General features: G+C 43.7%; 2 protein-coding genes across 5 annotated transcripts; one reads left to right on the plus strand and one right to left on the minus strand.

Annotated features, from left to right (window-relative positions):
• The first annotated feature begins 489 nt into the window (after positions 1-489).
• TTLL3 (tubulin tyrosine ligase like 3) lies at positions 490-21,804 on the plus strand. 2 transcript variants are annotated; one of them, XM_051981717.1, is made up of 13 exons: positions 490-1,750; positions 3,015-3,115; positions 3,255-3,429; positions 3,887-3,954; positions 4,156-4,284; positions 4,856-4,970; positions 5,773-5,895; positions 6,363-6,630; positions 14,020-14,168; positions 16,062-16,305; positions 17,243-17,678; positions 18,663-18,800; positions 20,876-21,804. In XM_051981717.1, the coding sequence occupies exons 1-13, from the start codon at positions 796-798 to the stop codon at positions 21,173-21,175; spliced, it is 3,201 nt and encodes a 1,066-aa protein (XP_051837677.1). In that variant the 5' UTR covers positions 490-795; the 3' UTR covers positions 21,176-21,804. The 2 variants fall into 2 exon arrangements, with proteins under 2 accessions (XP_051837677.1, XP_051837689.1); XM_051981729.1 differs by having other exon boundaries at positions 3,258-3,429.
• On the minus strand, positions 17,657-27,150 carry RPUSD3 (RNA pseudouridine synthase D3). Of its 3 annotated transcripts, XM_051981842.1 has the most exons (10): positions 27,012-27,138; positions 25,294-25,430; positions 24,717-24,761; positions 24,479-24,575; positions 23,890-23,997; positions 23,717-23,801; positions 23,353-23,476; positions 23,008-23,147; positions 22,372-22,622; positions 17,657-17,730 (listed from the first exon to the last, which is right to left on the minus strand). In XM_051981842.1, the coding sequence occupies exons 1-9, from the start codon at positions 27,110-27,112 to the stop codon at positions 22,419-22,421; spliced, it is 1,041 nt and encodes a 346-aa protein (XP_051837802.1). In that variant the 5' UTR covers positions 27,113-27,138; the 3' UTR covers positions 17,657-17,730; positions 22,372-22,418. The 3 variants fall into 3 exon arrangements, with proteins under 3 accessions (XP_051837802.1, XP_051837795.1, XP_051837810.1); XM_051981835.1 differs by lacking the exon at positions 17,657-17,730 and having other exon boundaries at positions 21,805-22,622; XM_051981850.1 differs by lacking the exons at positions 17,657-17,730; positions 22,372-22,622 and having other exon boundaries at positions 23,061-23,232; positions 27,012-27,150.
• Positions 27,151-27,522: the final 372 nt, after the last annotated feature.

The raw sequence follows: 27,522 nt of genomic DNA on the forward strand, positions 1-27,522 counted from the left end.
AGGGAAGAGAGGCTTCAGATTCCACTCATTTCTTTACCTTTTCCCCCAGGGCGGCACAGGGGCTGATTCTTGGCTTTCTGAGAGGCTGTCTTAAGATGGGAGATAAGTGTATTGAGGCAGGCCCCGCTGTGCCTCAGAGCGGGCTCGGTCCTCGAGCAGAGGCCGCTCCTGCGTCATCCTTCTGCGAGAGCAGCCTGTTTAAACCTGCTTCCGGGGGACTGTTGCTTCCCATGCTAGAGGCAGTGCATCCTTCCCCAGTAGTTGCCCCCGCCAATCAGTACACCCACCCCTTCTGCCCTCATCTGCTTTTGCACTCGATGTGACTTTTCTTAATCTGGTGACCTCACACCCCATTAAAATCTTTTCCTGCCCTCCTAGGGGCTGCATGATGTCTGTGCTGTGTGTTGTGAACAGAGGGCAGCGATGGGGAAGAGGGGTGCGGTGCGTTGTGCGGGGCTGCCAGAGCACCGGCACAGCGGGCACCGGCACAGCGGGGCCCAGCTTTCCCCGCAGTTGAAGGAGGCGGTTGCCCGGGCCCAATTCGGGAGCCTGCCGCTAACCTGTGAGCACCTCGGATGAAAACGGATCCGCAGCAGTCCCCGGAGCTTTTATCAGTTTCCATCTCTCCTCGGGTTCTGAGGTTGAGAGTTTGGGGCTTCAACCCCTTCTCTTCAGCTTTGTTGAAAGCTCCTCCGGGAGGAGTCGCAGCCTCAGTAAGGCGAGGCATCCTTCCCCAAGGGCATTTCGGAAGAAGGTTGCCGTACCCAGCAGTCTCCTGGGGCAAATCCCTCGGGAATGAAGCGCGGATCGAGGTGTCCGCGGAGGGCAAGGCGCCTCCAGTCCGCAGCGCCGGTCCGAACCTCCCCCTCCCTCCTTTATTGTGCCCCGGGGGGTGGTTTCCATAACTACGCTAAACAGAGGGCGGGGCCACGCTTGGGACCAAAGCGGCCCGGGCCAGAGCCGGCTGGACGAACCCTCCCCCACCTCACCTCTCACGCAGAGGATCCGGCCTGTAAGGGGCGGCGAGGGACTTGGACCTGTTCTATGCAGGGCCTTGGGGCTGCTGTTCTCTTGGGGGGCGGGGAGCTCAAGACGGTGTACAAGGGGGACCCTTCCTGGTATGCAGAACAGAACCAGGCCGCTTGCAGCGGCGACCAGCTGTGCAAAGAGCCCGTTTGGCCGAGGGCGGGCTTCGATGCCGTAAAACCCCAGCGTCCCGGGACCCTAGAGCCACGGGGGGACCTCCCCAAGCCATGGCGCTCGAACTGCTACTGGAGCCGAAACCGGCTATCGGGGGCCGCCTCGCCCCGCCTCCAGGCTCTGCATTGGCCTGGGATCGAGACGATGCAGTGGGGCTCCGGGAGCCTGAGCCGCAAGGCCACGAGCACCCCAAATGCGAGTCCGCAGAGTCGAGCAGGGTCCCGGGCCGCCCCGAGTCCCGGGGCTCCTGGACGCGGAGCCGCCACCTCCTCAACAAAGGCCCCCGAAGCCTACTCCAATGGGGCCGGGACCGCGGGGACCGTGGGAGTGCAGCCGCCCGCGGGAGTGCAGCCGCCCCCGGGCGGCCAGGGTGAGTCCCCCGAGCTGCCTTCCCGCCCAGCAGACAGCTCGGGGGCTGGGAGCCTGATCCAGGCTCCTCCGGCGCCCGTGGACCGCGATAGCAAGGCCAAGGTTCGCCGTCAGCCTCGGCCTGAGAACAGCGTTGTGCCTCCGAGGCGCCCGCACGCTCTGGACAAACTGCGGCACGAAGGTGAAGTCCAACGTGGGCCCCTGCAACTCCGCCTCTCTCTCCCCTCCCCCCTACCAAGAAAGGGGTGGGGGTGGAAGGTGTAGGCGCGGGTGGAGGGAAGGTGCGACCTCCGGACAGAGGGGCTGGGGGCTGGGGGCAGGCAGGGAGACGGAGCAAGGAGACTCCGGAGTAGCTAAGAGGGGTGGAGTGGGGGGAGGGAACGGGATACCGAGCAAGAGAGGAGATAGGGGCAGGTATCGGGAGGTAGGCGGGTGGAGGAGGAGACAGGGGGAGGGCACAGGAGCGGGAGAGAAACGGGGGCGAGGAGACCGTCAGTAGGTGGATGGAGGGCACGGGGAGATGTGCTAGATGGACACGGATTGGAATCAGAGAGGGAAGAGGAGACCAGGTGGCGTAGAGATGGGCAGTAACGGAGAATGCAGAAAATCATGTGGAGCTCGAGGCTCTCCATGGAAGGGAGGGGGGTCAGGGAGGGATGGGCAGATTCAGGGATTGGAGAGAGGAGAAGAGGGTGGAAGCAATTCCTTCTACGAGTGGTGACAGGGGATGAAGAAAATGAGATGGAGGGATAAGGAAAAGGATTGGATGGGGAGGGATAGGGGAGAGGATTGGATGGAGGGGGCCAGGAAATAGATGGTTCAGGACTTACTGGGGAGAAGGGGATTGGAGGAGATAAAATCAGTTGTGTGGAGGAGAATTGGGAAAGCATTTTTAGAAAGAGAATTAGGTATCTGATTTGGGACTATTTGAAGGGATGGAGATGGAGGAGAGAACCAATTATATAGATGAGGATAGGAGATCCAGGGAAGGAACTAAAGTGTGTGAATGGTTTGTGGCATGGAAGTTAAAAAATATACATAGGATTGGAGACTGAGAATTGAGGGAAGCAAACAGGAAGTGTGTGAATGGAGTCAGAGCTTGGGAGACAGGGTTATTAGAGCAAAGAACTTGAAATCATGAGTGTCTGGATGGAAACAAGGAATGGAGAAAAGGAACCAACAGATGGTGGGGGTGGGGGCGCAGGGATGGAGAATAGGAGATAGATGAAATAACAGATGAGGTAGAAAGCTAAACAGGTGGTACATTGAGAGGGAGAAAAGCCAAGCAATGGGAGGATGGAAGGACAGGAAAAGGGTTGAATAGAAAGAGGTTAAAAACCTGGATTCCTAAGGTTGGGGGTAGAGAATTAGACTGAACAGAAGAGGGTTTGGGAAGAGAGCTTGGCATAAGAGCTTCCAGGATCTGTCTGGCTGTCTCACTGTAGGCCCCCAAGCTCCGGTGTCTGTCTGGAAAGGGTTCCCTGGGGCCCCACTCAACATTGACCGGCTTAAGAATGCCAAGATCGTGGTGCAGAGAGCCATCAAGGTCAGAGGTGGGAAAGAAAGGGGAACAGGGAGACCTGGCAGAGTCAGGGGGAGACTGAGGTGGAATAAGGCCTCAGGGAGTATTGACATTCTATCTACTTCCTCAGCCTCCTTCTCCCTTGCCTCCCTTCACCCCATAGCAGAAGAAAGTCTTCATGATCCAGGGCCGCTACCCCGTGATCCGAGGGATCCTGCGCCGAAAAGGCTGGGTGGAGAAGAAGATTCCCCGTTTAACTACACCTCCAGCAGTGCCTCCCCCTAAGGATTTGGACAGTTTGATATCTGCAGATGATATCCCAGAGGAGTGTGATGAAGGTAAGGATGAGTGACTCCTCATGTTCCTTCTCCCCCCAACTCTGGGGCCAAATAATCAAGGTCTGAGATGGGCGTGAGTCCAAAGCTAGAGCCATGGTGGAGTGGAGATGAAAAATCTAACCAGCAGTCCCACTCCCCTCTTAGCCCCTGGCTTGTTTCTGTGGGTAAAAGATTAAAAATGAATATCCAGACTGCCCTTGAAAGGAAACAATGCTAAGGAAGAGCTTGTGGGTGAGGGGGTTGTGGAAGTCCTGCCAACCTGTGTTGGAGTCCTGGGGGAAATTCCGAGCCAGCAGAAGCACCACCTTGTGCCACAGATCATCCACTGAATGTCTGCTTGAATCCTTGCATAAAGGCTCCACTTGTAATTTTTTTGATATCAGTGGAGGCTCTGAAAGAAGGGATTAGGTGGAACAGAGTGGAGCAGCCTCACCTATTGGGGGTTTTTGTCCTCTAGAGGAAGAAGATGATGACGAAAATCAACAACCAGACCTTGAAGATGTGGATGGCACTCATGACCTTATGGTAATGGGGGAGGGCCCCCTTTCCCTACCATTCAAGGATCAGAGAATCAACTCTCCCAGTGAATCCCTCCAGGATATTTAAAGGGACTGATTTTAAAAAAAAAAATGGGTCGTTCAGCCGACAGAGGGATGGGGGGGGGGGGGGGGAGGAAGAATGATCTTGATTCTCTTTCCACCTTCTACTTTCTCCCTTTTGTCCTAGTCCCGAATGGTTCGGAATGAGGTGCCCTATTTCATCTGGACCACCCGGAGGGATGTGATTGACTGCCGCTTTCTCTGCAAAGAACAAATGATAAATCATTATGCTCGGGCAGGCTCCTTCACCACCAAGGTGGGAATCTCTTGGAGGGGGGCATTGGGTGGCGGGAAACCATACCCCAGTGGGCAGGGCAAGCCAGACTTTACTCAGTACCCCTCCATTCAGGTGCATGTAGGAAAGGGAAACACCCCTCTCTCTGCCAGTCAGTCAAAAAGCATTAGCGCTTATAAAGGAAGCATAAGATGTAGTCCCTACACAAGCGAATATCAGCCCAAGACAAATGATTCAGTCCTAAATTGTATGAGATAGACCTCAATGTAGAATTGTCAAGAGTTCAGAGGAGGACATGGAGGAAGAAATGCCCCTTGATGGACGGTGGTATTCCAGGCACAGGGAGAAGCATAACCAAAGGCATGGAGGATGGAAATAAGCAAAGTTAGGGCAGAAAAGACAGACCATCCTTATTGCAATGGAACGCCTGTGGGTGGGACACCCTCTCCATAGCAATCTAGGCACACCCTCAGCTCACTGCTGGTCCCTTCATTGCTGGGAAATAGGTAGGAAGCACAAGCGAACCCCCTAAGTTAATTTGGCTGGCTCAGGGGAAATCCCATCCTGTTCCCTGCCCTGGCTGACTTCCTAGGTTGGCCTGTGCCTCAGTCTCCGGAACCTGCCCTGGTTTGATGAAGCAAACGCAGACTCCTTCTTCCCACGCTGCTACCGCCTGGGAGCCGAGGATGAGAAACAGGCCTTCATGGGTAGGATGAGCCCCTCTCCCCCAACTCCTGCTCCTCACTTCCTCAGACCAGGGAATTGCCCCCATTTGGGGCTAGAGAATTTTCTGGCCAGAGTTCAGATGTCCCTTTCCCTGCCGGATTTCTTCTATAATCCTTTCTGCTAGGTCTTGCTCTTTTCCCGATCGCACCTTCCTCATGATGCTCACAGTACTGAACTAGCTGAATCATATAGACCAGGTTCTGGGTGGGAATTGGTGGCCAATCCTCGTCTGTATTCTAGATCTGTACTGGGTTCCCGATTTGGGCTGGGTCTTAGAACCACACTAACGGACCAGATCTAGACTGGGTTTTAGATTCATATGAGGTGTTCAGGTTAGGTTGATTGTAGATCTGTATTGGGTTAGAACACAGTTTTAAAATGGGCTCTAAATTCACATTAGGCACAAGATCTGTACTCGGTAGGTTCCAGATCTGCATTTGCTGCTAGGTGTTGTGTGGGCACTAAATTCAAACTAGGGGAATAGGATTTGAGTTGCCTTCCTGTACCTACCTACCAATAGGTACCAGATCTGTGTTATGCTTTTGGCCCATACTAGATGCCAGGCTTATGGTGACTTTAATATTTATCTGAAGTATCAAGTCTAAATTTCTAGTCCAACAGTTGTACCAAACTCTGATTAGACTCCAAAAGTAGATCAAACTTTGGCGACATTTAGTTTGCTTTGGGAATAGAGGTTGGTCCCTCCCCCTCCTCCCTCTTCTGTGGCCTAGTGCTAAGGAGAGTATCCCCCACTCCTCCATCCCAACCCCATCCTGGGAGCAGAGGACTTCTGGCTGACAGCTGCACGCAACGTTCTCAAGCTGGTGGTGAAGTCATGGGACCCCAACTCGGAAGAGAATGGCCTGACAAAACCACCCTCAACTTTGTTGGAAAAGTGCCTGGAAGGTAAGTCCCAAGGGTTAATCCTCCACTCATCTCTCCATCATTTGCTCAGTCATCTAACATCGAGTCAGTATCCACAGGGTCTGGCCCTGCTAAAGTTACAGGCCAAGCGGAATACATGGTTTTTGTCTTCTCATTGGGGAGGGCAGAACACATTTGCATTAACAGAAAAACCATAAACAAGCAGTTGCAGTTGATCCAGAATCCCTTGTATCCAAGTTCTGAGGGATACAAAGAAGTATAGCAAATTTGCGGGCCACTCTCAAGACCCCAACTCCAAAGTCTTATGGTTTTCTTCCCTGCACCATAGACCTGAAATTCAAGAGATCTCACTGGTCAGGGACTCAGGTAAACAAACAACTTTGATATCAAAGCTTAACTAAGCTCCAAGAAACCATGTCTTGTACCTCTACTTTCCCTTCCATGTGGAAGAATTTCCCTGCTTTCTTTTTCTTTGTATGTGTACATAGGGCAGAAGTTGGCCACAAGCATCAGTTCTTCCTTCAATTTCCTTCCTTCTCTTCCACAATTACTGCCAGAATTTCCAGGGGTGAAGCATCATAAAAAAACAGAAGTCAAGGAGGTGTCATCAAAGCTGATTGAGGACGCACTACAGGCCTGCGAAGGTCATCTCAGCAGTTTGGCCCATGAGGATATTGATAACACCATGGAGTCACCAATGTCCCTGACTCAGGCTGATTGGGCCTTCTTTCTCCAGCAGTACTACCAAGTGATCCAGTAAGTGTGTGTTAGTATAGAAAAGGGGGTGTTGGGACAGGAAGAGCACCTTGGGGTGGGGTCCCATTGTAGGACTGCATCAAAGATATTACTTATAGAAGCACTGGAAATATCACACTAGACTGGCCAATATATTGTTGCTTACAGAATGAAACGTGTGTGGGGAAAATGTAAATACTATGTAGGAGTCATCTGTATCTTGCACAAACAAGATGGTTTGGGATCCCAGGGTATTTTCCCCTTTCTGATTTGTATCTTCAAAGAAAGATGGCCAGGAGTACAAGTAGTTAATGTCCCGGTAATTGTGATGATGTACTGTTGCAGAATCCAGAAAGAAATCACACCATTAGGTGAGTTGAGTAATCTTTGTCGCAGATTCAGCCTGATGCTATACCTGACTTTTCCAGATGTACTTACTCTCCATAACCCCAGTATACCTAATGGGTATGGTCCAAGAAACAATATCCAAAAGCTGAAATTGTGAGCAGTTAACTGGGGCTCTATTGATGGGCAGCTGTTGAAAATGTTACTCTCTTCTGGATTAATCAAGTGCCAAGATTGGGCAATCAATTATGCATGAGTCAGGCACTGATAAATATGAAAAAGATATAATGATATTCTTTCTTCAAAAAATCTACCATATAGAAGAGGAAATGAAACAGATAAAGATAAAAATATAACAAGTACTCAGTAGTAAATAATGAGTGAATATCTATTCATTAAATCCCATAGAATCAGTGCAAGGGAGAAGGAGAATCCTCTGGAATAATGTGGACAGGGAAGCTTTTATGGAATAAGTGGATTTTATTCAGTCAGCAATAGGAGCCTTGGGTTGGTTGGTATTTGTTTACATGGAGGAATGACATAATAAAAGGTTTTTTTTAGGAAGCTTAATCCATTGGCATTGTGTAGGCCAGATTGGAGATGAAGAACCTAGAGGCAGATTGACTTGTTAGGAGATGACAAGCAATTGGTGATTTGACTCTGCACTAGAGTGGTGGAACTGGGGTTTTTAAATGAGTATACAAAATATTGAACCAGTGCAGACAACTAATAAGTCAATGGCTTGTATGCTTTCTTTGATCAATAAATGGTTTACATAGTAAACCAATGTTACTGTTTTTTTCTCAGCAAAATAACCAGATATTTTGTACAAATTGCTGAATTCTTCAAAATATATCTCCTTTTGCTTTTCGTAGTTCAAAGACTGTTTCCAAAAGTCTGTTCCATTTTTTATCTTCAAATTTTAAAAAATTAGTGTTATCTTTTTTTTTTTTTTTTTTTTACATTTTATACATCTGTTTTTATATTATCTTTTTTTTACATTTTTTATATTACCTTCATTTCTGGCTACATTCCTGTCCTTTCCCATCTAGTGAACCATTCCCTGTACTAAAGAATTTTTTAAAAATAAGGGGGAAAATATCAATTCAACAAAAATAACTGATATATCAGTGGAATCAGACAATATATGTACTGTTTAATCAATCAATCAACAACTATCTATTAAGTACCTAGCACTAGAGAATAAAGAACAACCAAAAAAAAGAAACCGAGTTCTCAAGAAGTTTACATTCTATTGGAGGAGATAGTATGTACATATATGCATACAAACATGGGGAAAAACTATTATTAAAGAAAAACATAAAATAAAAATGTGATAAAATACAAGTTGGGAGAATCAGGAAAAGTTTAGTGCAAAAGATGGTGCTTCAGTTGGGTTGTGAAAGAGATGAGGGATCTTAGAAGGCCAAGCTGGAGAGTACGTGCCAGGCTTGAAGGATGGCTGCTGCAAAAGCACAGAAATGAGAGATGGATTGCTGAAAGTAAAGAACAGAAAGAGGCCAGTTTAATTAGACCACAATATAAAGGAAGAGTATAATAGTTTGCAAACCATCACAAAGAAAGGAAGGAGTTACTTTTTTTGTCTTCTCTGAAGCAATCGGTTTCTTTTTGTTGTTTGCATTTATACCAGATCATAGAGCTGAGGGATCTTAGACTCTTTGTCAATTTCAATCTCATTTTATAAATGAGGATACTGAGATCCAAACTAAGAGACTTGCCCCAGGTCACCCAATTAATAAAGGTCTGAGGCAGATTTTGAGTACAGATCCTCCTTACTCTAAGTCCAAGGCCCTGATATTAAATCAAGCGATCTCTCTCATTATTTATGTCATTCTGTTAATCTATATATTTCTTTGTGTACACACACACACACATACACACACTTTCCCTGATACTATTTACTTCTCTTTGTATCTGCTCATATGAACCTTCCCCATGCTTCTCAAATCCTTTATTTTCATCTTTTCTTATCACACAGTAATACATTCACATACCAGTTTCTCAACTGATGGACATCTACTTTGTTTCCAGGTCTTTGCTTATTAAAAAAATAATAATAATGTAACTATGTATATTTTAGAATATGTATGGCCTTTTTTTCCTGCTTTGGATCTTCTTAGGATGTATACCTAGAAATGGAATCCCTGGATGAAAGGGGATGAATATTTTTGTCATATTTTTAAAAGCACTTGTGTCAAAAGTGTTTTGTCTTTTAATAGCCCTTTCATCTTTTCCCATTTTTTTCATTTTTGACAATTTACTGGCTATGAGTGAACTTTAAATTGTTTTTGATTTTCATTTATTTTATTAGTAATTAGTAATTTTTAAATATATGAGCCTGCTTAAAGTCCTTTCATTAAGTAGGCAAGGTACAGATAGAAATTAACTCAATTAATAATCAATAAAATTATATCTTTTTATATATATCAATATTATATTGAATCAATAAAAATATATAAGTAGTGTAGAGAAAACACTCTGGAAGGTGAATAGGAAGTTTCTCATGAAAAAGAGAAAAAAAAAAGGAAGATATGGGAAGAGCTTAGTTACTGACCTGCTAAAATATCATAGCTATAAGGTGACTCTAAGACTTGGCATCTTCATTTTATGAGGAAATGGAGGCTCTGAAAAATGTATAAGCCCTGGATCACAAACCTGACAGAGTCAGTTTCCCACTGAATGATCTGACCCATTCTAATAGCAGGGAAAGGCTTTGGGAGCAAGTTATTATTTGTTCCAGGTATTTGATAGATCTGTGAAGAAAAACAAATCCCTCCTCTTTGGTGTCTTCATTAGGGTGTAAAGTGTCAGTCAGTCAAGAAGCATTCATCAAATGCTATATAATAATAAACATGTGCTGGACACCAGAAATACAAAAGATAATCAAGATAGTCCTTGGGGGCTTATATTCTACTGTAGGCACAGAACATGTGCATATATAAATAAACGCAAGATATAGACCAAATTAGTACAAAAGCAGTCAAGGACCAGAGGAGGAGAAGAACTGAATCCTGAAAGGCTTCCTGGAGGAAGTAGTCCTTGACCTGAGTCTTGAAGAGAGTTGGGGGAATCTAAGAGACAGGAGTGAGAAGCCTAGAGGGGGAAGGGAAGCAGGATATCCCATACAAGGAACAGAAAGCAAGGCATTTTGGGCAAAGCATACACAACAGAAAAAAAGGTATAATCTGCCTGGAAGGATAGATGGAACTCTTGTCCTATAGAACTTTAAATGTCAAAGAGAGGAGTTTGTGTTTTATCCTTAAGCCTTTTTATCAGCTCTTCCCTGGTATATCAAAGTAGCCTTCCAGTTGTTCTCTCTTCTGAGGTCTCTGCCTCATCCTCCTACACAGTGTATAAGGTACCATTCCTAAAGTACAGGTCTGCATGTCATTCTGTTCCATAAACCCCAGTGGCTCCCTATTACCTCTAGTTCCAAATAAAATCTCTGACATTTCAAGCCTTTCACAACATGTCTTTAACTTACTTTTCCAGGATTATTTCATGCCATATGTATCCATGTACTCTTTGGTCCTGCCAAATGGGCTTTCTTATTCCTCACAGTGGACTCTCCTTCTCTCCCTCTCTTTACTTTTATGTAGGTTATTCCCCTCCTCCTGCAAATGCCTGGAATATACTCCTTCACCCCTGCCCCCTACAGACACCCTAATTGCCTTCCAGGTTCAGCTCAAATAACATTTTCCAGAGATCTTTCCTGATTCTTTAAGCTATTAGTCCCTTCCCATTGCAATTACCTTGAATTTAACTTCTCTCTTTTGTTATCTCCCTATATGTGTATATGTCTTCTCTCAGATAGAATGTGAGCCCCCTCAAGAACAGAAATGATTTCAATTTGTTATTGTATCCATGGTGCCTGGGACATTGTGGGTGCTTGGTAAATTGTAAATTTAGTAAATTGATAGATATAATCACCAAAAGAATAAAGGATTATCTGATTTTCTTCAGAGAAAGGATGGGAGAGTGGGGATAGATTGGAAGTAAGGATACCAGTTATCTGTTCAGTACTTAACACAGACTAGCAAATAGTTGATGCTTACTAAATGTTTATTTCTTTCTTTTCTCCTGTACTGTCCCAGATGAGAGATGACCAGAGCTTGAATTAGGCTAGTAATTGTATGAATAAAGATAAGGGAATGGCTGCAAGATATATTATGGCATTGGAGTCTTCAAAACTTGGTAGATTGGATTTGGGGAATGAGTGAAAGGGAAAAGTAGAAATGACTCCAAGCTTTGAAAGTGGGTGTTGAGAACAATGGTGATATCCTCAAAAGGAATAGGAAAGTTTGGAGTGAGGACTGATGAAGGGAAAAAAGAATAAATTTCATTTTGGACAGTGGAATTTTAAATGCATATGAGTCATCTAAGTGAAGATGTTCAGTAGGCAGCTGGCACTGTGGAACTGGAGTTCATAAGAGACATTAGAGTTGGATATGTAGATTTGGGGATTATCTGCATTAAGATAATTGAACTCAGGGGAACTGATGAGATCATCGAGAAAGGGCATGGAGATAGACTCATCTAATTTAGATGCTTTGTTGTTCACTTAATCTTAACTGTTTTTCTTTATTACTAGGAAGTGTTTAGTGGGAAAGGGATTATGTATTAGAAAATAACTATTATGTAAAAGATTTTTATAAAGGTAAATATTTATTGGAAGAAAGGGAGAAAGGAGGGAAGAAAGAAGGGAAGGAAGGAAAAAAGGAAGCAGAAAGAAACAAAGTTTAGCCTGCTATAAATAAAATCTAGCTGAATACTCCCCAAGGAAAGCACATAGATGGAACAAACAGGTAGTTTTCCATTGAGAGTTGCTAATAAGAATGACAAAAGATTGTAGATCTTACTTTCAGCAAACATGAGAGTCAAGTTGCATTTTTCAGGGATCTGGCAGGAACATTCTATGTGTTTCTGCCATTGCCAAAGGATAATTATTTATGCACAAAAAGTGAGTTAGTCTTTCTTGGAAGAGAAAAGAAAAGGGCTTGAGGAACACTTTTCTAGACTCTTTAGTTATCAGAGAGAGCTAGGGGTTTTTTTTTTGTTGTTGTTTTTGTTTTTGTTTTTGTTTTTTTTTTAAAGTAGAACACATAAGAAAAATAATATGAAGAAATGGAGAATATATAATACAAACCTGTGACCTGCAGTTGGAGAATATGACAAAAAGAAGAAAGGGGAAAAGGATCACTGAGCTTTGGAATTAAGTAACAGATATAAGATTTCTGTAGAAGAGGGGTAGCTGAACTCTCTCAGGAAAGAAAAGTCTTTCATGCTCCAGGAAATGATACCGTGGATGTCACCAGTGCCAGAGGAGAAGAATGATCCTATAATGTTCAAAAGAAACAAAGAAGGAAAGTAGTTGACAACTCCTCAATGAAGGCTCTCAAGGCAACTGTTTGTCAACTTGACATAAGTAATAGAGAGGTCTTCCTTTGATATCTAAGATGTGAAGGAGAGCTTTGATAGAATAGCTAAACCTGATGACTACTGATCCATCCCTGGTGACTTAGTGAGGACATATGATGCTACCAGATGGAACCCAGGAAGTGCTGCCAAGTATTATGAAGTCCTGAACAAGAAACTGAATCCTTAAGTGGGGGGGGGGGGGTATGATGTTTTCATAACAATTATTGAGTGAAACACAGGCTCTAAAATCTGGAAAGCGAATAATGGATTAAGAGACTTCATGTTCTGTCTCTTGTTGACTCAGGCTGACAAATAGCTGCCTTTAGACTAGGACAGTGGTGAGACAGGACATGCATGCTGTCCTTCAAGGCTAATTTTGATTGGCCCCATAGGGTAGAACCAGGAGCAATCAATAAAAGTTGTAGGGAGAGAGATTTCAAAACAAAAGGAAAACTTGCTAACAGTTTAGAGCTCTCCAGTAGTGAGGAAAGTGCCTTGAAAAGTTTTTCCTTCTTGGATGCCTTCAAGCACAGACTAAATAATCTTTTATTGGGAATGTTATAGAGAAAATTCAGGCATGGTTTAGGCCACATAATTATAATTATATATAATAGCTAATATTTACGTAGCACCACATACATAACACTGTGCTATGCATTTTATAATTAATTATGCCATTTGATCCTCACAACAATCTTTTTGAGGTGGGTGCTATTATTATCCCCATCTTATAGATGAGAAAACTGAGAAAAACAAGCGTTATGTGGCTTGCCCAGAGTCACACAGGCTTTGACGTCCTTTGCAATTCAGCTTCTATGATTCCATGAGTCAGATAAGTTGAATTCAAGTCTTAGCTGTGTATGATCTTAGAAAACTTGTCTTTTTGGGTGTGAAGTTTGTACATTTGCAATATGAGAAAGGATTTCTAAAGATCTCTTCCACCATATATCATCCTACAGTGTGGTAGTGTACACAAATAATGTTTGAACATCTTGTAGAGCCTTTCTCCCTGGGTCAAACGAAAGAACTTAAATAAAACTGTAAAGAGAGGAGATCTTTGGAAAAGAAGTATGGGACTTTTTTGTGTGTTTGGGGGAACAAGTTTACCTTTGCACAAAAACCACAGTTATCAGTGAGGTTAGTAAGTTAAGTGTTTGTATTTCTAGAACATAATAATCTATAATAAAGTCTTAATTATATGGAACAGATAATTGCAAAAGGAGTTAGAAAAAAGGTAATAAATATGGGTTAGAATATACAGAAAGTTGAATTATAAATAATGAACTAGTGCATATGTACTTTTGAATAGGGTATAGATTGGGAAAGGGGATGAAGAAAAGGTAAGAAATAAGAGCTAGAATAATCAGAAAAGAAAGGTCTTGACTTTTCCCTTATTAATTAGAAAATTTTACTTAGAGGAATATTAGGAACTCCTTTAAATGAATTGAACATGGGGAGATAACTGTTTTTAGGAGTTACATGGACAGTCTCTGGGTATGTGGAAGTAAATGAGATATCTGGGATTGAAAGGTCTTCCTAGGTTCCTAACAGGGCCCTGTGGACAGATGAAAGGACAAAGGGACTACTTCCCAACCCCACTATGAGCACCTTATCATTTTCCCACAGTGAGGGGGCTGAGCTAAAGAAGATTGACTCTCAGATCCAGCGTTGTGAAGACATCCTTCAGCAGCTTCGAGCAGTGGTGCCTCAAATTGACATGGAAGGAGACAGAAATATCTGGATCGTGAAGCCTGGAGCCAAGTCTAGAGGTCGAGGTAAGGGAAAATAGAGATTTGGTGAGGGGAGAAAGGAATTATTGATCAGCAGGATTAGGTAGAGAAAAACCTCATGTCCTTCCCTGACATAATCTCTGAATCTCAGTGATGCAGATGAATAAATAAATATTTTGATTCATATAAAGAAATAAGCATCAGGATCCCAGTTGTATTTAATTTTTGTAACAGAATCATAGCGCTGAGCTGTGTTCCCAATTTACTGCTACCAACTCTATTCACCAATCTGTAGAGCCTCATAGAATCATACAGTCTTTTCACTGGAAGAGATGATCGGCCTTAAGTGTGATATCTTAGAAGCTACACAAGACTTGAAGTTGAAGCTCTTGGACTTACCATACTGTGTGAACTTAGACAAATCACTTCTCTTGGTCTGTCTCCTCCTCTGTACAATAGGGAAGATGATGGACCAGTTGAACTGTTACCAGATGTGATACTTTATCAGCTCTATCCTTCTTAGACAAGTCACTGGGTCACTGGTCTTCATCTCAGAAGCTGGTTTTTTATCCATAAAATGTGAATTTGCATTACTTAATTCACAGGCTTGTTATTAGTAAAGCATTTAGAAACTTTGTAAAGCACTTAGTAAATATGAACTATTCTGTCTCTGTTTCTACAATCTGTGGGGCCATCTATACTCATTGGATAATGGGCATGGGCATGGGACTAGGGGAAGAGCTGCATGCCTGAGAACACTACTTGAGAGGGCTGAATTAGCTCCAGCATGTGACTAAATTTCAAATGTACCAGAAACAGCATATTCAAAAATGCCTCCTCATCTTCAAAGTGTAATCACGTGGAGTGGCAACAGTATTTAATCCATTGTGTGAGATGATGAAATGGTACTAGAGATGGTTGGTGGGCCTCCTCATATTTGAGTGCATCCGTTCAGATGGATTTTATCCAAGAATTAGGCTTAGATCCCCTCCTTTTCTGAGGGAGGGGCAACTAGCTATGCAGAACACTAACTACATAGTGTCAAACTTGATTGATGTATGAATTGGTTTTGGAAAAATGCCTTTCCTTCCCTCTCTTATCCTTTTTTTTCTCTAAAAAGGGATGGTATACTAAATGGAGAAGGATAGACTGGGAAATTAAAGTGATAGAAATTTTCCAAAATCAATAAACATTAAGCTCGTGTTTTATAGAAGGAAAAAACACAAAGCTTTAATGGGACACTGACTCAATCAAGTGTGGTATATGTTGCTCTGTAAGGAATTATAAATAGAAAGGATTCAAGATACAAGGGGGATGGGTATGAACTACTACAGAGCAAAGACAATAGAACCAAAAGAACAATGCATCCCATGCTTACCAGAGTGTAAAACATTAAAATGTTCCTATCCTGAATTTAATTGCAAAGAATATACCTCTTCTCTTGAGACAGATGTATGGATTTTATAGATATATGCTATCATATGTGGTCACTTTGTAGAGTGGATTTCGTATTTTTACTTATTTCAAGGCAAAATTTAATGGAGATAGGATGTACTCTGAGAAATTATGTTGGGGAAAACCCCACAAAAGTTATTAAATGGAAAAATTAGTCTTATATACCTTACAATCAGGGCAGTTATGTGGCATGGTGGCTAGAACATGGAGCCTGAAATCAGGAAGACCTGAGTATAATTCAACATCAGAACCATGTGATCCTAGGCCTCAGTTTCTCATATGTAAAATGAGCTGGAGCAACCCCTCCTGGATCTCTGTCCAAAGAGAAAGAAATGGGATCATGAAGAGTCAGGAATGACCAAAGCGACTGCCCTCAGACTGGGAGAGCTCCACCTCAGGGATGCTAGTGCCCTGGCTCCCTGGGGATTCCCAGCATCTGAGCTCTGTTCTTCCCCTTTCCTTTCCTCTCCTCCCCTCTCCCAGGTATAGTGTGCATGGACCATCTAGAAGAGATGCTGAAGCTGGTGGACTGTGACCCCATGATTGTAAAAGATGGCAAGTGGGTGGTACAGAAGTATATTGAGCGGCCCCTGCTCATCTTTGGCACCAAGTTCGACTTGAGGCAGTGGTTCCTAGTGACTGACTGGAACCCACTCACTGTGTGGTTCTACCGGGACAGTTACATCCGCTTTTCTACGCAACCCTTCTCCCTCAGGAACCTGGACAGGTAAAGCTGGGGATGGAGGAGCTTAGGCCCAAGGAAGGTAGATCACAATGTTCCCCACTTCTCCTTAATTATTGGTTTCACCTCTTAGGTTTAGCAGGAAAGGGGGAAAGAATAGGACTACTGAGCAATTGAGAACTGGGAGATCAGTGAAGGCTTAGATTGAATAGAGAGGTGACATGATATAGCAGACAGAATTCACAATTTGCTTTGAGAAGGGACCTTGGCCCCTTTCTTGACTCAAACATTTCCTAGTTGTGTGACTTTTGGCAAATCATGTAACCTCTCAGCCCCATTTTCCTTAACTATAAAATGGGGATAATATTACTTATACTATCTGCCTCATGGGACTATTGTGAAGAACTTTGTAAATCTTGAATGTAAATGTGAATTATTATTACTAAGGGCTAAAGTAAGAAAGACTTGGAGTCTAATGTAATTATTAACGTAGAACTACAAAATATTAGAATTTCGAAGAATTTGGAGACCAACTAGTGCAATGGCAGAAAGAGATTGAAATCAAGTAATTTGCCTAAGTTTAATTGCCCAGATTTTGCACCCAATTCTTGAGTTTAGGTTGCTGCCAAGTCCCTTTAGACTTAACTCTTCTCAAGTTAATAGTCTCTGAAAGCAATAGCTTACCTTGGGACTGGCTTGTAGAGAGCTGAACCTTCATTGGTTCTGGGAATTGTAAAGGATTTGACATACTGACCTTTTGGTCTAAAGCAGGAAAACATCCGATCTATCCAGAGCTAATTTTGAGTTCTTAAAGGGAGAGATGACCCAAGACTGGTCACTAGGGCAACTCTAGGTAGAAAACAACCAGAACCCACAGAACCAGCTCAGAATTGGGCTCTATTATCTCTTCCCTTTCTTTATCCCCTCCTCCCAAGATGGCAAAGGAAGGAGAGGGCCTTAGTTTCTCCTCCTTCTCATTTAGTTCTGTGCATCTCTGCAACAACTCAATCCAGAAGCACTTGGAGAATTCTACCAGTCGTCACCCTCGGCTGCCCCCTGACAACATGTGGTGTAGCCGGAAATTTCAGGCTCACCTGCAGGAGGTAGGGGCACCTGAGGCTTGGAAAGATGTCATGGTTCCAGGCATGAAGGCTGCAGTCATCCATGTACTGCAGACTTCTCAGGACACGGTGCAATCCCGCAAAGGCAGCTTTGAGCTGTATGGGGCTGACTTCGTCTTTGGGGAAGATTTCCATCCCTGGCTGATCGAGATCAATGCCAGCCCAACTATGGCACCTTCCACAGCTGTCACCACCCGACTCTGTGCCGGGGTGCTGGCTGATACATTGCGTGTAGTCATAGATCGTCGACAAAACCGAAACTGTGACACTGGTGCTTTTGAGCTTATTTATAAGCAGGTGAGATGCTCTGGAAACTTGAGGCCATCTAGCCTTCCCTTCCTTGGGTCTCCTGAGAGGAAAAGAAATATTATCCAACCTATAGTTCCTTCTTTTGAAAGGAACCCTTCAAAACTCTGATGTTCTGATCAACCTCTAGTGTGCAAGACACAAGAGAGAGAATGTGCAGTGAGGATACAGGAAAGTATGATCACTCCTGCCCTCTAATGATTAGCTGAGGAAATGAAACATATATACATAGAAAAGAAAAATTAAAAGGGAATACCTGACTGCTAAAAGATGAGCAAAGACATTAACACTAGAAGGAGCAGGTGTCAATTGATGCAAAAACATTAAAAAAAAATTTTTTAAATTATCTTACAATAATTTCCTTTACCCTATACAAAAGCATTTAAAATACAATTGCAGGTATTACTTTACTTTGAAATAAATTTTTTCATTCTATTTCCATTTTCTTTGCCTTATGGGGGGAAAACACTTCTAGATTCTAACCCATCATCAAAAGAGCAAAGGAAAAAAAGATCCTTTTTGGCTAGGAAAAGTCCTCACAGTTGAAAAAGGGTCTGAACTGGGTTTTGGAGGAGGGATATAATTTTAGCGGTCAGAGCATACTCTTGGTAAGAAGAATGAAACCGAGGTCCTGAAAGCACAAGATGTTCAGGGACCAGTAAGTAGACTGGAAGCCTGTCTTATCTGACACTCACTTCAGCAGCTGGTCAACTCCCAGGTCCATAAGGCACAACTCTCATTTCTTTGGGTAGAGCACTTTGGAGAATAGAATCCCCTTCCTCTAACAGGGATGTACCTATTTTCCTCTCTTCCATCCTGATGTGACCTAGAGTCCCACAAAGTACCAAGTTAATCTTCCCAGGAAAAGAGTTTCAGTCCTTAGCTCCCTCATGATTGTTTCTGCATGAGATAGAGAGAGAAAGGAAATTTCCTGGTGCTTGAGCCATCTATCCCACTAACATTTTTGCTCTCTAGGCAGCTGTAGAGGTACCCCATTATGTGGGTATCCGACTACTGGTTGAAGGCTCCCCTGTGAAGAAACCTCTGACTGTCCGTCCCCGAAGAGTACCATCTCGTCCACTGGTACGTCGACGCCTTAAGGACCCTAAGGAGGTAAAAGCATCCGTACCTGAGTCGCCTATGGAGCCCATACCTGAGGAGGATCAAGAGTCTGATCCTGTGAAGACTAAAGAGTCTGTCCCTGGGGAAGCTAAAGAGTCTGTCCCTGGGGAGGCTAAAGAGTCCTTGCCTGGGGAGACTAAGGAGTCTGTGCCTGGGGAGGCTAAGGAGTCTGTGCCTGAGAAGACTAAGGAGTCTCTGCCTGAGGAGGTTAAGGAGTCTATGCCTGAAGAGGCTAAGGAGTCTATGCTTGAGGAGGCTAAGGAGTCTGTGCCTGAGGAGGCTAAGGAGTCCGTGCCTGAGGAGGCCAAAGAGTCCGTGCCTGAAGAGGCTAAGAATTCTGTGCCTGAGGAGACTAAAAATCCCATGCCTGTTGCTTCCAAGTTATTAGGGCTTTCCTACCATCACGGGAAAACAGGAGGCAGGAAGAACCTGGGGCCCATTGAGAAAACAGACTCTCTAACCTTGAGAAAGAAGAGAGTCATCAATAAACAATCTACGGAAACTATCCAGGCCAGTTTCCAGAAATGGGACATCCACAATCCCAAGTTAAACCAGCTCCTCAGTGCATCCGCAGCACACCTTACCAGTCAGGGCAGGCAACTTCACCCCATGAAACCTCAGCTGCTTCTGAAGAATCCTGTATCTCTAGGTAGGGGCTACATTTACGCCCTTAGCCCACTTCCTCTTACTCTCCACCACCCTCCCCTCCCTGAAGTCTATGACCAGTCTAGTTAGAATCACTGATGCTATAGGTATGACGTGTGACTGTAATGTAATGAGACTGGTTGATAAACACAAGCAGGAGAATATTAGCAGCACAGCACTTGGAGATCAGTGACAGGTACAGGGCTGGCTTTGTGACTGACATAGAGTCAGACCCAGACTTGAGGCTCAGAGCCTCTAAAATGGGAATAAAATGTATCGTGCCCTTCTTTGAGGGTTAGGGGGTAGATCCAGTAAGATGATGCCTGTAAAGCCCTTGGTGAGTTATTTGACAAACATACTAGGACATAAGACATTCAAAAGAATAGTTTCTTACTCCTCACTTCAGTGAGCTCACTTTGGGAGGTTACATTTAATATTCCATCAAGGCTGCCATCACTCAAATTATTTTGGGAACTTTTCTTTGGGAATTGCCTTCAAAGCCAGGTTATGAGCTATATGAGGAAATCAGTCTCTTTACTTTATAGTCACAGCTCATTTTTAATCAAAAATGGTATTACCTAGCTTGATCACCCACCTTCTTCATCAGACTTGGCTCCAAAAGGCTCTTGCCTGTTTCCAGAAATCAAACCCACCCTCAAAGGATGAAGATTTGCCACCTTTGAGGATATTCAAAAGAATCTAACACAGGCTCTGAATGCAATTTCCAAAGAGAAGTTCCCAGTGTGTTGAGTAATGGTCTCTCATTGGAATGAATGTGTAGCCTCCTAAGTGACTACTTTGAAGGGAACAACCATTCATTTGGATACCTAAGTTCTGGTATGTTTGCAGCCCCTGCCATTCAGAGGGAGAGCAAACACACTAACACACAAACTTGAATAAAAAGTTAAGAGATGGAATTAGAGATATCAAATGAGTACGAAAGAAAAAAATGCAGGAGTCATTTCCTCAGTTTCTTTGCAGGGAACACAGGTTGGTCTATTTATAGACTTACTGGATATTGAGTTAGAAGGAACTTTAAACCTCATGTCACCTAGTCTGGCCCTTTCATTTCATAAAACTAGGAAACTAAGACCCAGAATGGAGATGCGTTTTGCCTAAGGACACAGCACTATTTCTTGGATTTAGATCACCTTTGGGACTTTAGGGGGTCTCAGGAACATGGGTGAGATCTCCCATCTGTTGACTTACTATAGGAGGGTTTGGAGGGAAAGAGCAAATAAATCAGTCCACATACTGTTTCCAAGCAGATCCTACTAAAAGGTAAGTGCTTAGAGCTTTCTATGGGGTTTCCTCTGCTCTTTCTCACAACTTGCCATGTCTAAGCTAGGAGACACTCTATCTAAAAGCAGAAAAGAAACCCAAAACTTCTAATTGCCCTGCTTCTCCTTAACCTTTCACAGAGTCAGAGGGATTACCTTGCCTCCTTGCGAAGCCTGTACTGCCAGATTCCCGAGTGCTCAACCCTCGTACCTTCGTTCTCAGACTGCAGCTCCAAAAAACACCCATTTCCTGCAAGAACCTCAGTGCCACAGGCAGGGCCTTGCTTATGTTCCCGGCTCATAAGGAGCCTGTTCCCAATTGTGGGAAGCAGGCCAAGGTGGGCCCCAAACCCTGAGGGGCCAGGGAGGGGGCTGATTTGTGCTAAAAACTGGGAGCATTTGGGGAGGGGGAGGGAGGGAAAAGGGTTTCTCATGGTCTAGGCTAAGCCAATGGGAGCTGACCCGTGCTTGGACCAAGCCCCTTGGCCCATGCCCCTTGGCCCCAGCAAGGTGTCCCCAATTTAGAGCCTTGATGGTGATCAAGCCCAAAGGAGTACAAGAGGCAAGTTATATTCTTTAGTTTCATCCCAAAGCTATTTCAGAGAAGTGGGAGGGAGAGAGGGAGGGAGATAACTGCCCCTTACTTAAACCCTTATCCCTTTTCCTGAGAAATTCCCATCAGCTTTTTCCCATAGCCTCAAATGGCAGTTTTAGATCACTCAGAACTCCATCCACCCAAACCACAGAAAAAGGAAACGCCTCTGGGCCCCATTTGCTCGAAGATGAAATGCAACTTCCTACCACCTTTAACAACTCGAAGCCCAGGCTTGATGGGCTTGATAACTGACCAAATTTTACTGAAGGCTTTTAAAAAGAGTACCCACATTCATGGCTCCTACTGGCACCTGGCTTCCAATCTTCACAAGTCTGGAAGGACCAGGAAAGAACTCCAGAAATTGGAGATCATGAAATTGGGACATTTTTGGCCATGCTTCTCATATTCCCCTCCCAAACTTAAATCCTGGCCAAAGAAGTTATCCTGGGTCGAAAATAAATGGAACTGAGATACATTCTGTTTTTGTTATGTTTACTGTTGGAGCAATTAGGGCAGGGGTTGGACACACTACCAGGCTTGGCTGACTGAAAAATGTATGAGTAAGGGGTGGGGGAAAGGCTCCTCAGAAGTCATGATAAACTTCTGTGGGAGGTGTCAAATCCAGGAAGTAGAAGGCAGTTTGGAGGGAGTAGGTACTGTATAATAGAGGAGAGACAGAAATGATATATAGGGATCACTTGTAATGGGCAAGGAGAAATACAAGCTGAAAATCGGGAAAATTTCCTGAGACAGGCCCTTACTTCAGAGAATATAAGAGAGAGGAGTCACCTTCCTCTAGAATAAGAGTGTTATCAAATGGAATCATCAGTTTTTGAATATGCCAAAAATTAACTACTACTCAGTTGGAAGCTAGATTACCTTAACTTCATCAGGGACTCAGTTTCCAGGGAAAGAATCTTCCCAGCTTATCTTTTTTTTTTTTTCCAAAAAAAAAAAAGGCCAGGATGGTAGAAGAATTGGACATGTGCTTCCAGACAAGAAAGCAGACTATCTTCCTCAACCCTCCCCACTAGGCTCTTACCTACTTTTTTCACTTTATGAACTGAGTGCCATCTTGATTGTTGTCTGCTAATTATTCCTTGGTTTCCCTGACATTTGGAGCCCTAAGTTCCACATGGTTTGTGAAAAAAAAGGAGGCAAGGGAGCTATGAGTACTGTAGGGGCCACAGAGGTTTGGGGAAGAAGTATTTCATGCAGGTGGAGATGGAGGGGTAGAAGGGCCACTTCATTTGAAGTTATTTGGAGACGATGGAGGAGCTGCTCATTCAGGACCTATAGGGTAGAAAAGACAGAAAGACTGAGGACATGGATCTAACAGTTAAGAAAATCCAAATAGTTGCTCTCATTTGACGTGAAGGCTCAAAATGGGAATAATGTGAATTTGAGCTGTCTCTTCCCCAAGTCCAGACATTTATACAATACATAAGATTATAGCTGAAAGATAATTTTAAAATCTAATCCAAATACATTTTATATGAGTCAAAAACTTTATTTCACATATGCAAAGTCAACAAATGTGAAAAGTCAGGACTAGAAGCCAAGTCTCTACCACCCCAGCTTTCTGTTGTATCCCATTGAATCACCAGTGACAAAAGGTACTACCCTGCTATCGACCCCCAAACAAAAAAAGGTGGGCAGGCAAAGCAAACCCAGGTACCTGTGTCTGAGGAATTACAGCCTCCAATGGCAATAGGAAGCTTTCATCTAGGACACTGCCAACTCGGCCAGAATACACGTGATCCCCAAGCACAGGACACAGCTGAAGCACCATATGCACCAGGAGCTGGCTAGGAAATGCTAGGGATAACAGTCACATCAAGAACTCTCCAGCTGCCTCTTGGAGCCAGATGTTAACTCTTCCTTCTGATGGCTCTTTATCTCCCTGGTCAAACATGGAGTAGCTAAGAAGACCCCAAGTGCTAGCTATCAGTGGTAAACCTACCCCAACTCCTGCCCCCTTGAAACAGTTTCAGAAACCCCAGTGGATGTCCCTGGCTCCTACCTGTAAGCGGCTGGAGCTTTATCAGAGCACAATCAGATGTGGAATCTTCCACAAAAAAGTGGGTCAGGGTTTTCTTGACACCCTCTCTTAAGGCCTGTCGAGATGGGGCCTTCACTGGAACAACCTGTTCCCCAGAAAAGAAAAACCACCTCAAACTCTATGCCCTGATATTCTTCCCCTCCCCATTTCCAATGTTGTAAGAACCACCAAGGCCAGGCCACAGGGGTACTAGATGCTTAATGCAAACCATCACTCCTGATTTAGTGAGCCCAATAAAAGCCTCACCAAACCTTCTTTACCAAATTTATGAAACACATCCCCTCTTTCCCCAAAAGCAAGAAATTAATGTTAACATTGAACTTACCGGGTCCATTCCTCTAACATGATCCAGCTTCAGGGCAACTTGAATCTCACCTTTGGTAGTAGCTGGGACCCCAACAGTTATAGCCCTGAGTGAAAAGTAGAGGAAGGAGGTCATAGAGCAGCCACCCTGGGGCACTTAGCACTGAAAAGGGGAAACTAACATTTGCCTCTCACCAGTAGGTCACTGTGGGTTTCTGAGATCTTCGAGAATGTATGAAGAAATTCTGGAAGGTTTTGGTTAACTGGGGAGAGCTGGAGAGGAGAACGAGCCCTGAGCTCTCCCTGGTGGAGAAGGAGAAAAAAAAAGTCACATAATTGTCACCATTCATCTATCTATAATACTTTAAGATTTATAATAGCCTTTTTTCACAACCACCCACAGAAGTTTGCCATTATACCCTGACAGCAGCCTTTGTGCCAAAGCCAAGATTATAACTCAGTCTCTTGACTGAAAGTCCAGTGATCTTTCTACCACAGAACTCACAATGTATCCTAGGATTCATTTCACAAATGAGGAAAGTAAAGGCCGAAGTAAAGTTAATTGCCCATGGTGACACAAATAGTTAAGTGGCAAAACTAAGATTAGAAGCTAGGTTTCCCACTGAAGGACATTTTTCCCACTATCCTATCCATTGTAGGGAAGTCTACAATCCCAGATCTTGCTAGAAAAACTTAAAGCGACTGAGCAAATCCAGTTCTCATGTGAGCTTTCAATCTGAGCTCTGCCTTTGATTTCTGGCTTAATATGATCAGTATAACTTACTTTCCTGGAGCTCTGACAATCTGGAGCTCCTGTCTGAACCCTAGGTACTGGCCTACTTCTGGAAGTACTGAGAGCAATGTAAGTTCTCCTGGTTTTCCTGGAGACACAAGGAGAAAAGTAATGAGACTTCCTACCTCCCAAATTCTTTAACCTTCCTTCTACTTCCATTACTCCTGTAATCCTAAACAAGCCCTTCCACTGCCTTTCTAACCCACACTATTTCCTCCCCTTTCCCTACCTGTTACTGCTAATCCTTGTGGTTTGTTCAAAGCCACCAGAGGTCCTAAAAAACAAAGTCATCACATTAAGATAGAAAGCCTAGAAATGTAGGTGAGACTGCAAAATAAACTGAATATTTAATGAAAAAAGGAATAATTAAACCACTTTGTATTTATGTGATGGAATACTATAATGAAGAAGAATAAATAAGAGAAATACAAAGAAATCTGGAAAGGATCTTTATGAAATAATGCAAAACACAAAGAATAGAATCCTAATTATAAAGTATATATTAACTAGCACCATGTAAGAGAAACATCAGAAAAATGAATGGCAATGAGGACTTCAAAAACCTGAAACACCACTAATACTTTAAGTATTTATTTAGATGTTTTATTTTCATTTATTTAGATGTAATTACTTAACAAACAAGTTTAGTTGGTAGCACTGACAATATTAATTTTTTAAAACAAAATTTAAACAAAAATTTGCATAGGAGCTAGCTTTAGTCCCTTTCCTGTTCCCTAAAGGCCAAGAGTAAAAGAGTATCCTAGAATTGAGTTTATTGATCCCCAAATCTTTTGTCTCCCCCTCACCATGATGGTATAGCACAGCTGTCTTCATCCTTTCAGCCAACTCCTCATGACTTAGTGTCTCTGGTTTTAGCATTCCAGGAAAGAGCTGGTTATGAAGGTCTCCTTTCTTCTTGGCCCCCTTAAGGTACATCTGGTACCTAATGATGGAAAAAGAAATGAACAGAAATTTGGGATATATCTATCCCAAATATATAACAGTGAAGAACACTGGTCTTTTAAGTCGGGGAGAGTTGAGTAAGTCTGTTTTGACACCGTTACACAGTACAAGTCATTTAACTGCTCTGAGTCTGTTTTCTTATTTGCAAAATGATGAAAATTATTATCTACAGTACTATGTTGCTGAGGTAAACACTTTGTAAACTTTAAAGTGTCAAATAAGTGTGACATATTCAAGGATCTCTGATTTTCTAGATGTGGGAGGTCTCTACAAAGACCTAAGACTTCTGAACCTTAGTCAATGGTTTCAGGAGTTATGATCAAAAAATTAATTTCCTGTTGGTCAACCAACAAGTGTGATAGTGCTTCCCACGCTTAGCTAGGGCAGTTTTAAGATCACAGAATTATAAACAAAACTCTGTATGATATAATAAAAGATTATACTAATATACATCCTTCATGCCGTATGAAGAGTCAGACATGACCAAAAATAAATGAACTATCACAATATAATGGTGATGAATATACTTCTTGTGAATATATAAGATGGAATAATAATTAAAAATAAAAGATAAAACAATTTTTTAAAAGAATCTACACATGAACAAGCACTTAAAATCAGGGGAAATAAAATCATCTTAGGGATAGAGAGGATCTTTTAGGCCTTGTAATAGTAGTTATAGTTAAAGAAAACAATTCACACATTTTCTGTCTGAAAATGTATGTGTTGTTCATCTCATTTATCACCTTTATCTTGAGGTGGGAAGCATGCTTTATCACCAATATACTTGAATCATCACTCGTCATAACATTGAACAGGATTCTTAAATCTTTCAAAATCGATTTACAGCCATTGTACAACTTGTTTTCCTAGTTAAGCTCATTGCATTCTACAACAGGTCATCTGATTCTGCCTAGGTTTTTCTGAAGACAGCTTTCATTATTTCTTATGCTGCAATAACATTCGATTACATTCAGAAACTAATTTCCTCGGTCATTTCCCAAATAATGGATCACTGCCCACTTTGTTTCCAATTCTCTGCTATGATAAAAAGTGGCACTGTTAAAAAAAAAAAAAAAGAAAGAAATTCACGCCAGATTGAGGCAACTGACTACCCCGGGGCTGAGCACCAGAAAGGAAAGTCAAAATAAGCCAGAGTAGTGGTGACCCACAGCTCTAGTTCAGCGGCTCGGGAAAGTGGAGGCCCGGGAAGGGCTTGAGCTCAGGAGTTCTGGGTTGCAGTGGGAGGTTTCCCGTCCTCAGGGGAGTTCCCAAGGGCCCCCAGGCTCCCCTAGAAGGCTGCGCAGTCTCAGGTCCCGAAGTGGAGCGGGCTAAAGCATCCCCGCCTCCCCTCCCCCTCCGGTCCTTTTCTCTCCGTTACTTCTTTCCTTCTCAACCTGCCCCTCCCCTCTCCTCCCCGTCCCTGCCTTTTCCCCTCCCCCTCTCTCACTTCCCCCCCACGGCTCCCACGTTGTCCTCTCCCCGACTGCCCCTTCCCACCATACCCTACGCTCCTTCAGTCAGACCTCCCCCCCTACTGCCCCCCCGCGGGATCAATCACCATGTTTCACTCTTTTGGGTCTCGGACTGTGCCCTGACCCCTGTTCCCGGCCACGTCCCCCCACACAACAACCGACACCGACATGAGACGCGACCCCACATCTTGACAGGAACTAGAAAGCAGCACGGAGCAATGCGCGCATGCGCTGAGGAGGAGGCAGGAGGCGGGATGGAGTACACAAGGGCGGCGACGGATCTCGTAGCTCCGCCCTCCAGTGCGGTGATTGAAGAAAATGGCTGTCAATTAGGCGAGGGGTGGGGCCTGAAACTAGAAAGCGGGCAAGGTGGGGAAGAGGCGTGACCTGAGAGTCAGGGGTTGGGCGATTCCCGCCTGCTGGGCTAGTTGCCTGGGTCCGTGCAAAATGAGGGGTGAGTTCCCTTCCAGTTCCCAAATACTCTCATAATTTGGTCCGTGCTCAATGCTGACCCTTCTGACCCTCGAACGCACCTCATCATCATTTCCCAAATTCATCCATCCTTTAAATCTTCCCTGAAGCTCCTGGCCCAGCCAG

Source organism: Antechinus flavipes, chromosome 1 (assembly GCF_016432865.1).
Source record: "Antechinus flavipes isolate AdamAnt ecotype Samford, QLD, Australia chromosome 1, AdamAnt_v2, whole genome shotgun sequence".
NCBI classification, from domain to species: domain Eukaryota; kingdom Metazoa; phylum Chordata; class Mammalia; order Dasyuromorphia; family Dasyuridae; genus Antechinus; species Antechinus flavipes.

Bases quoted from the DNA above. Each gene is read 5' to 3' on its own strand.
- TTLL3 (XM_051981717.1), top strand. From the start codon at position 796: ATGAAGCGCGGATCGAGGTGTCCGCGGAGGGCAAGGCGCCTCCAGTCC. The intron at 4,971-5,772 runs GTAGGATGAGCC...TCCTGGGAGCAG, and splicing joins TGAGAAACAGGCCTTCATGG to AGGACTTCTGGCTGACAGCT. The intron at 5,896-6,362 runs GTAAGTCCCAAG...ATGTGTACATAG, and splicing joins GTTGGAAAAGTGCCTGGAAG to GGCAGAAGTTGGCCACAAGC.
- RPUSD3 (XM_051981842.1), bottom strand. From the start codon at position 27,112: ATGTGGGGTCGCGTCTCATGTCGGTGTCGGTTGTTGTGTGGGGGGACG. The intron at 23,998-24,478 runs GTAAGTTATACT...CTTCTCCACCAG, and splicing joins ATTGTCAGAGCTCCAGGAAA to GGAGAGCTCAGGGCTCGTTC. The intron at 23,477-23,716 runs GTAAGTTCAATG...TCTGGGGAACAG, and splicing joins ATGTTAGAGGAATGGACCCG to GTTGTTCCAGTGAAGGCCCC.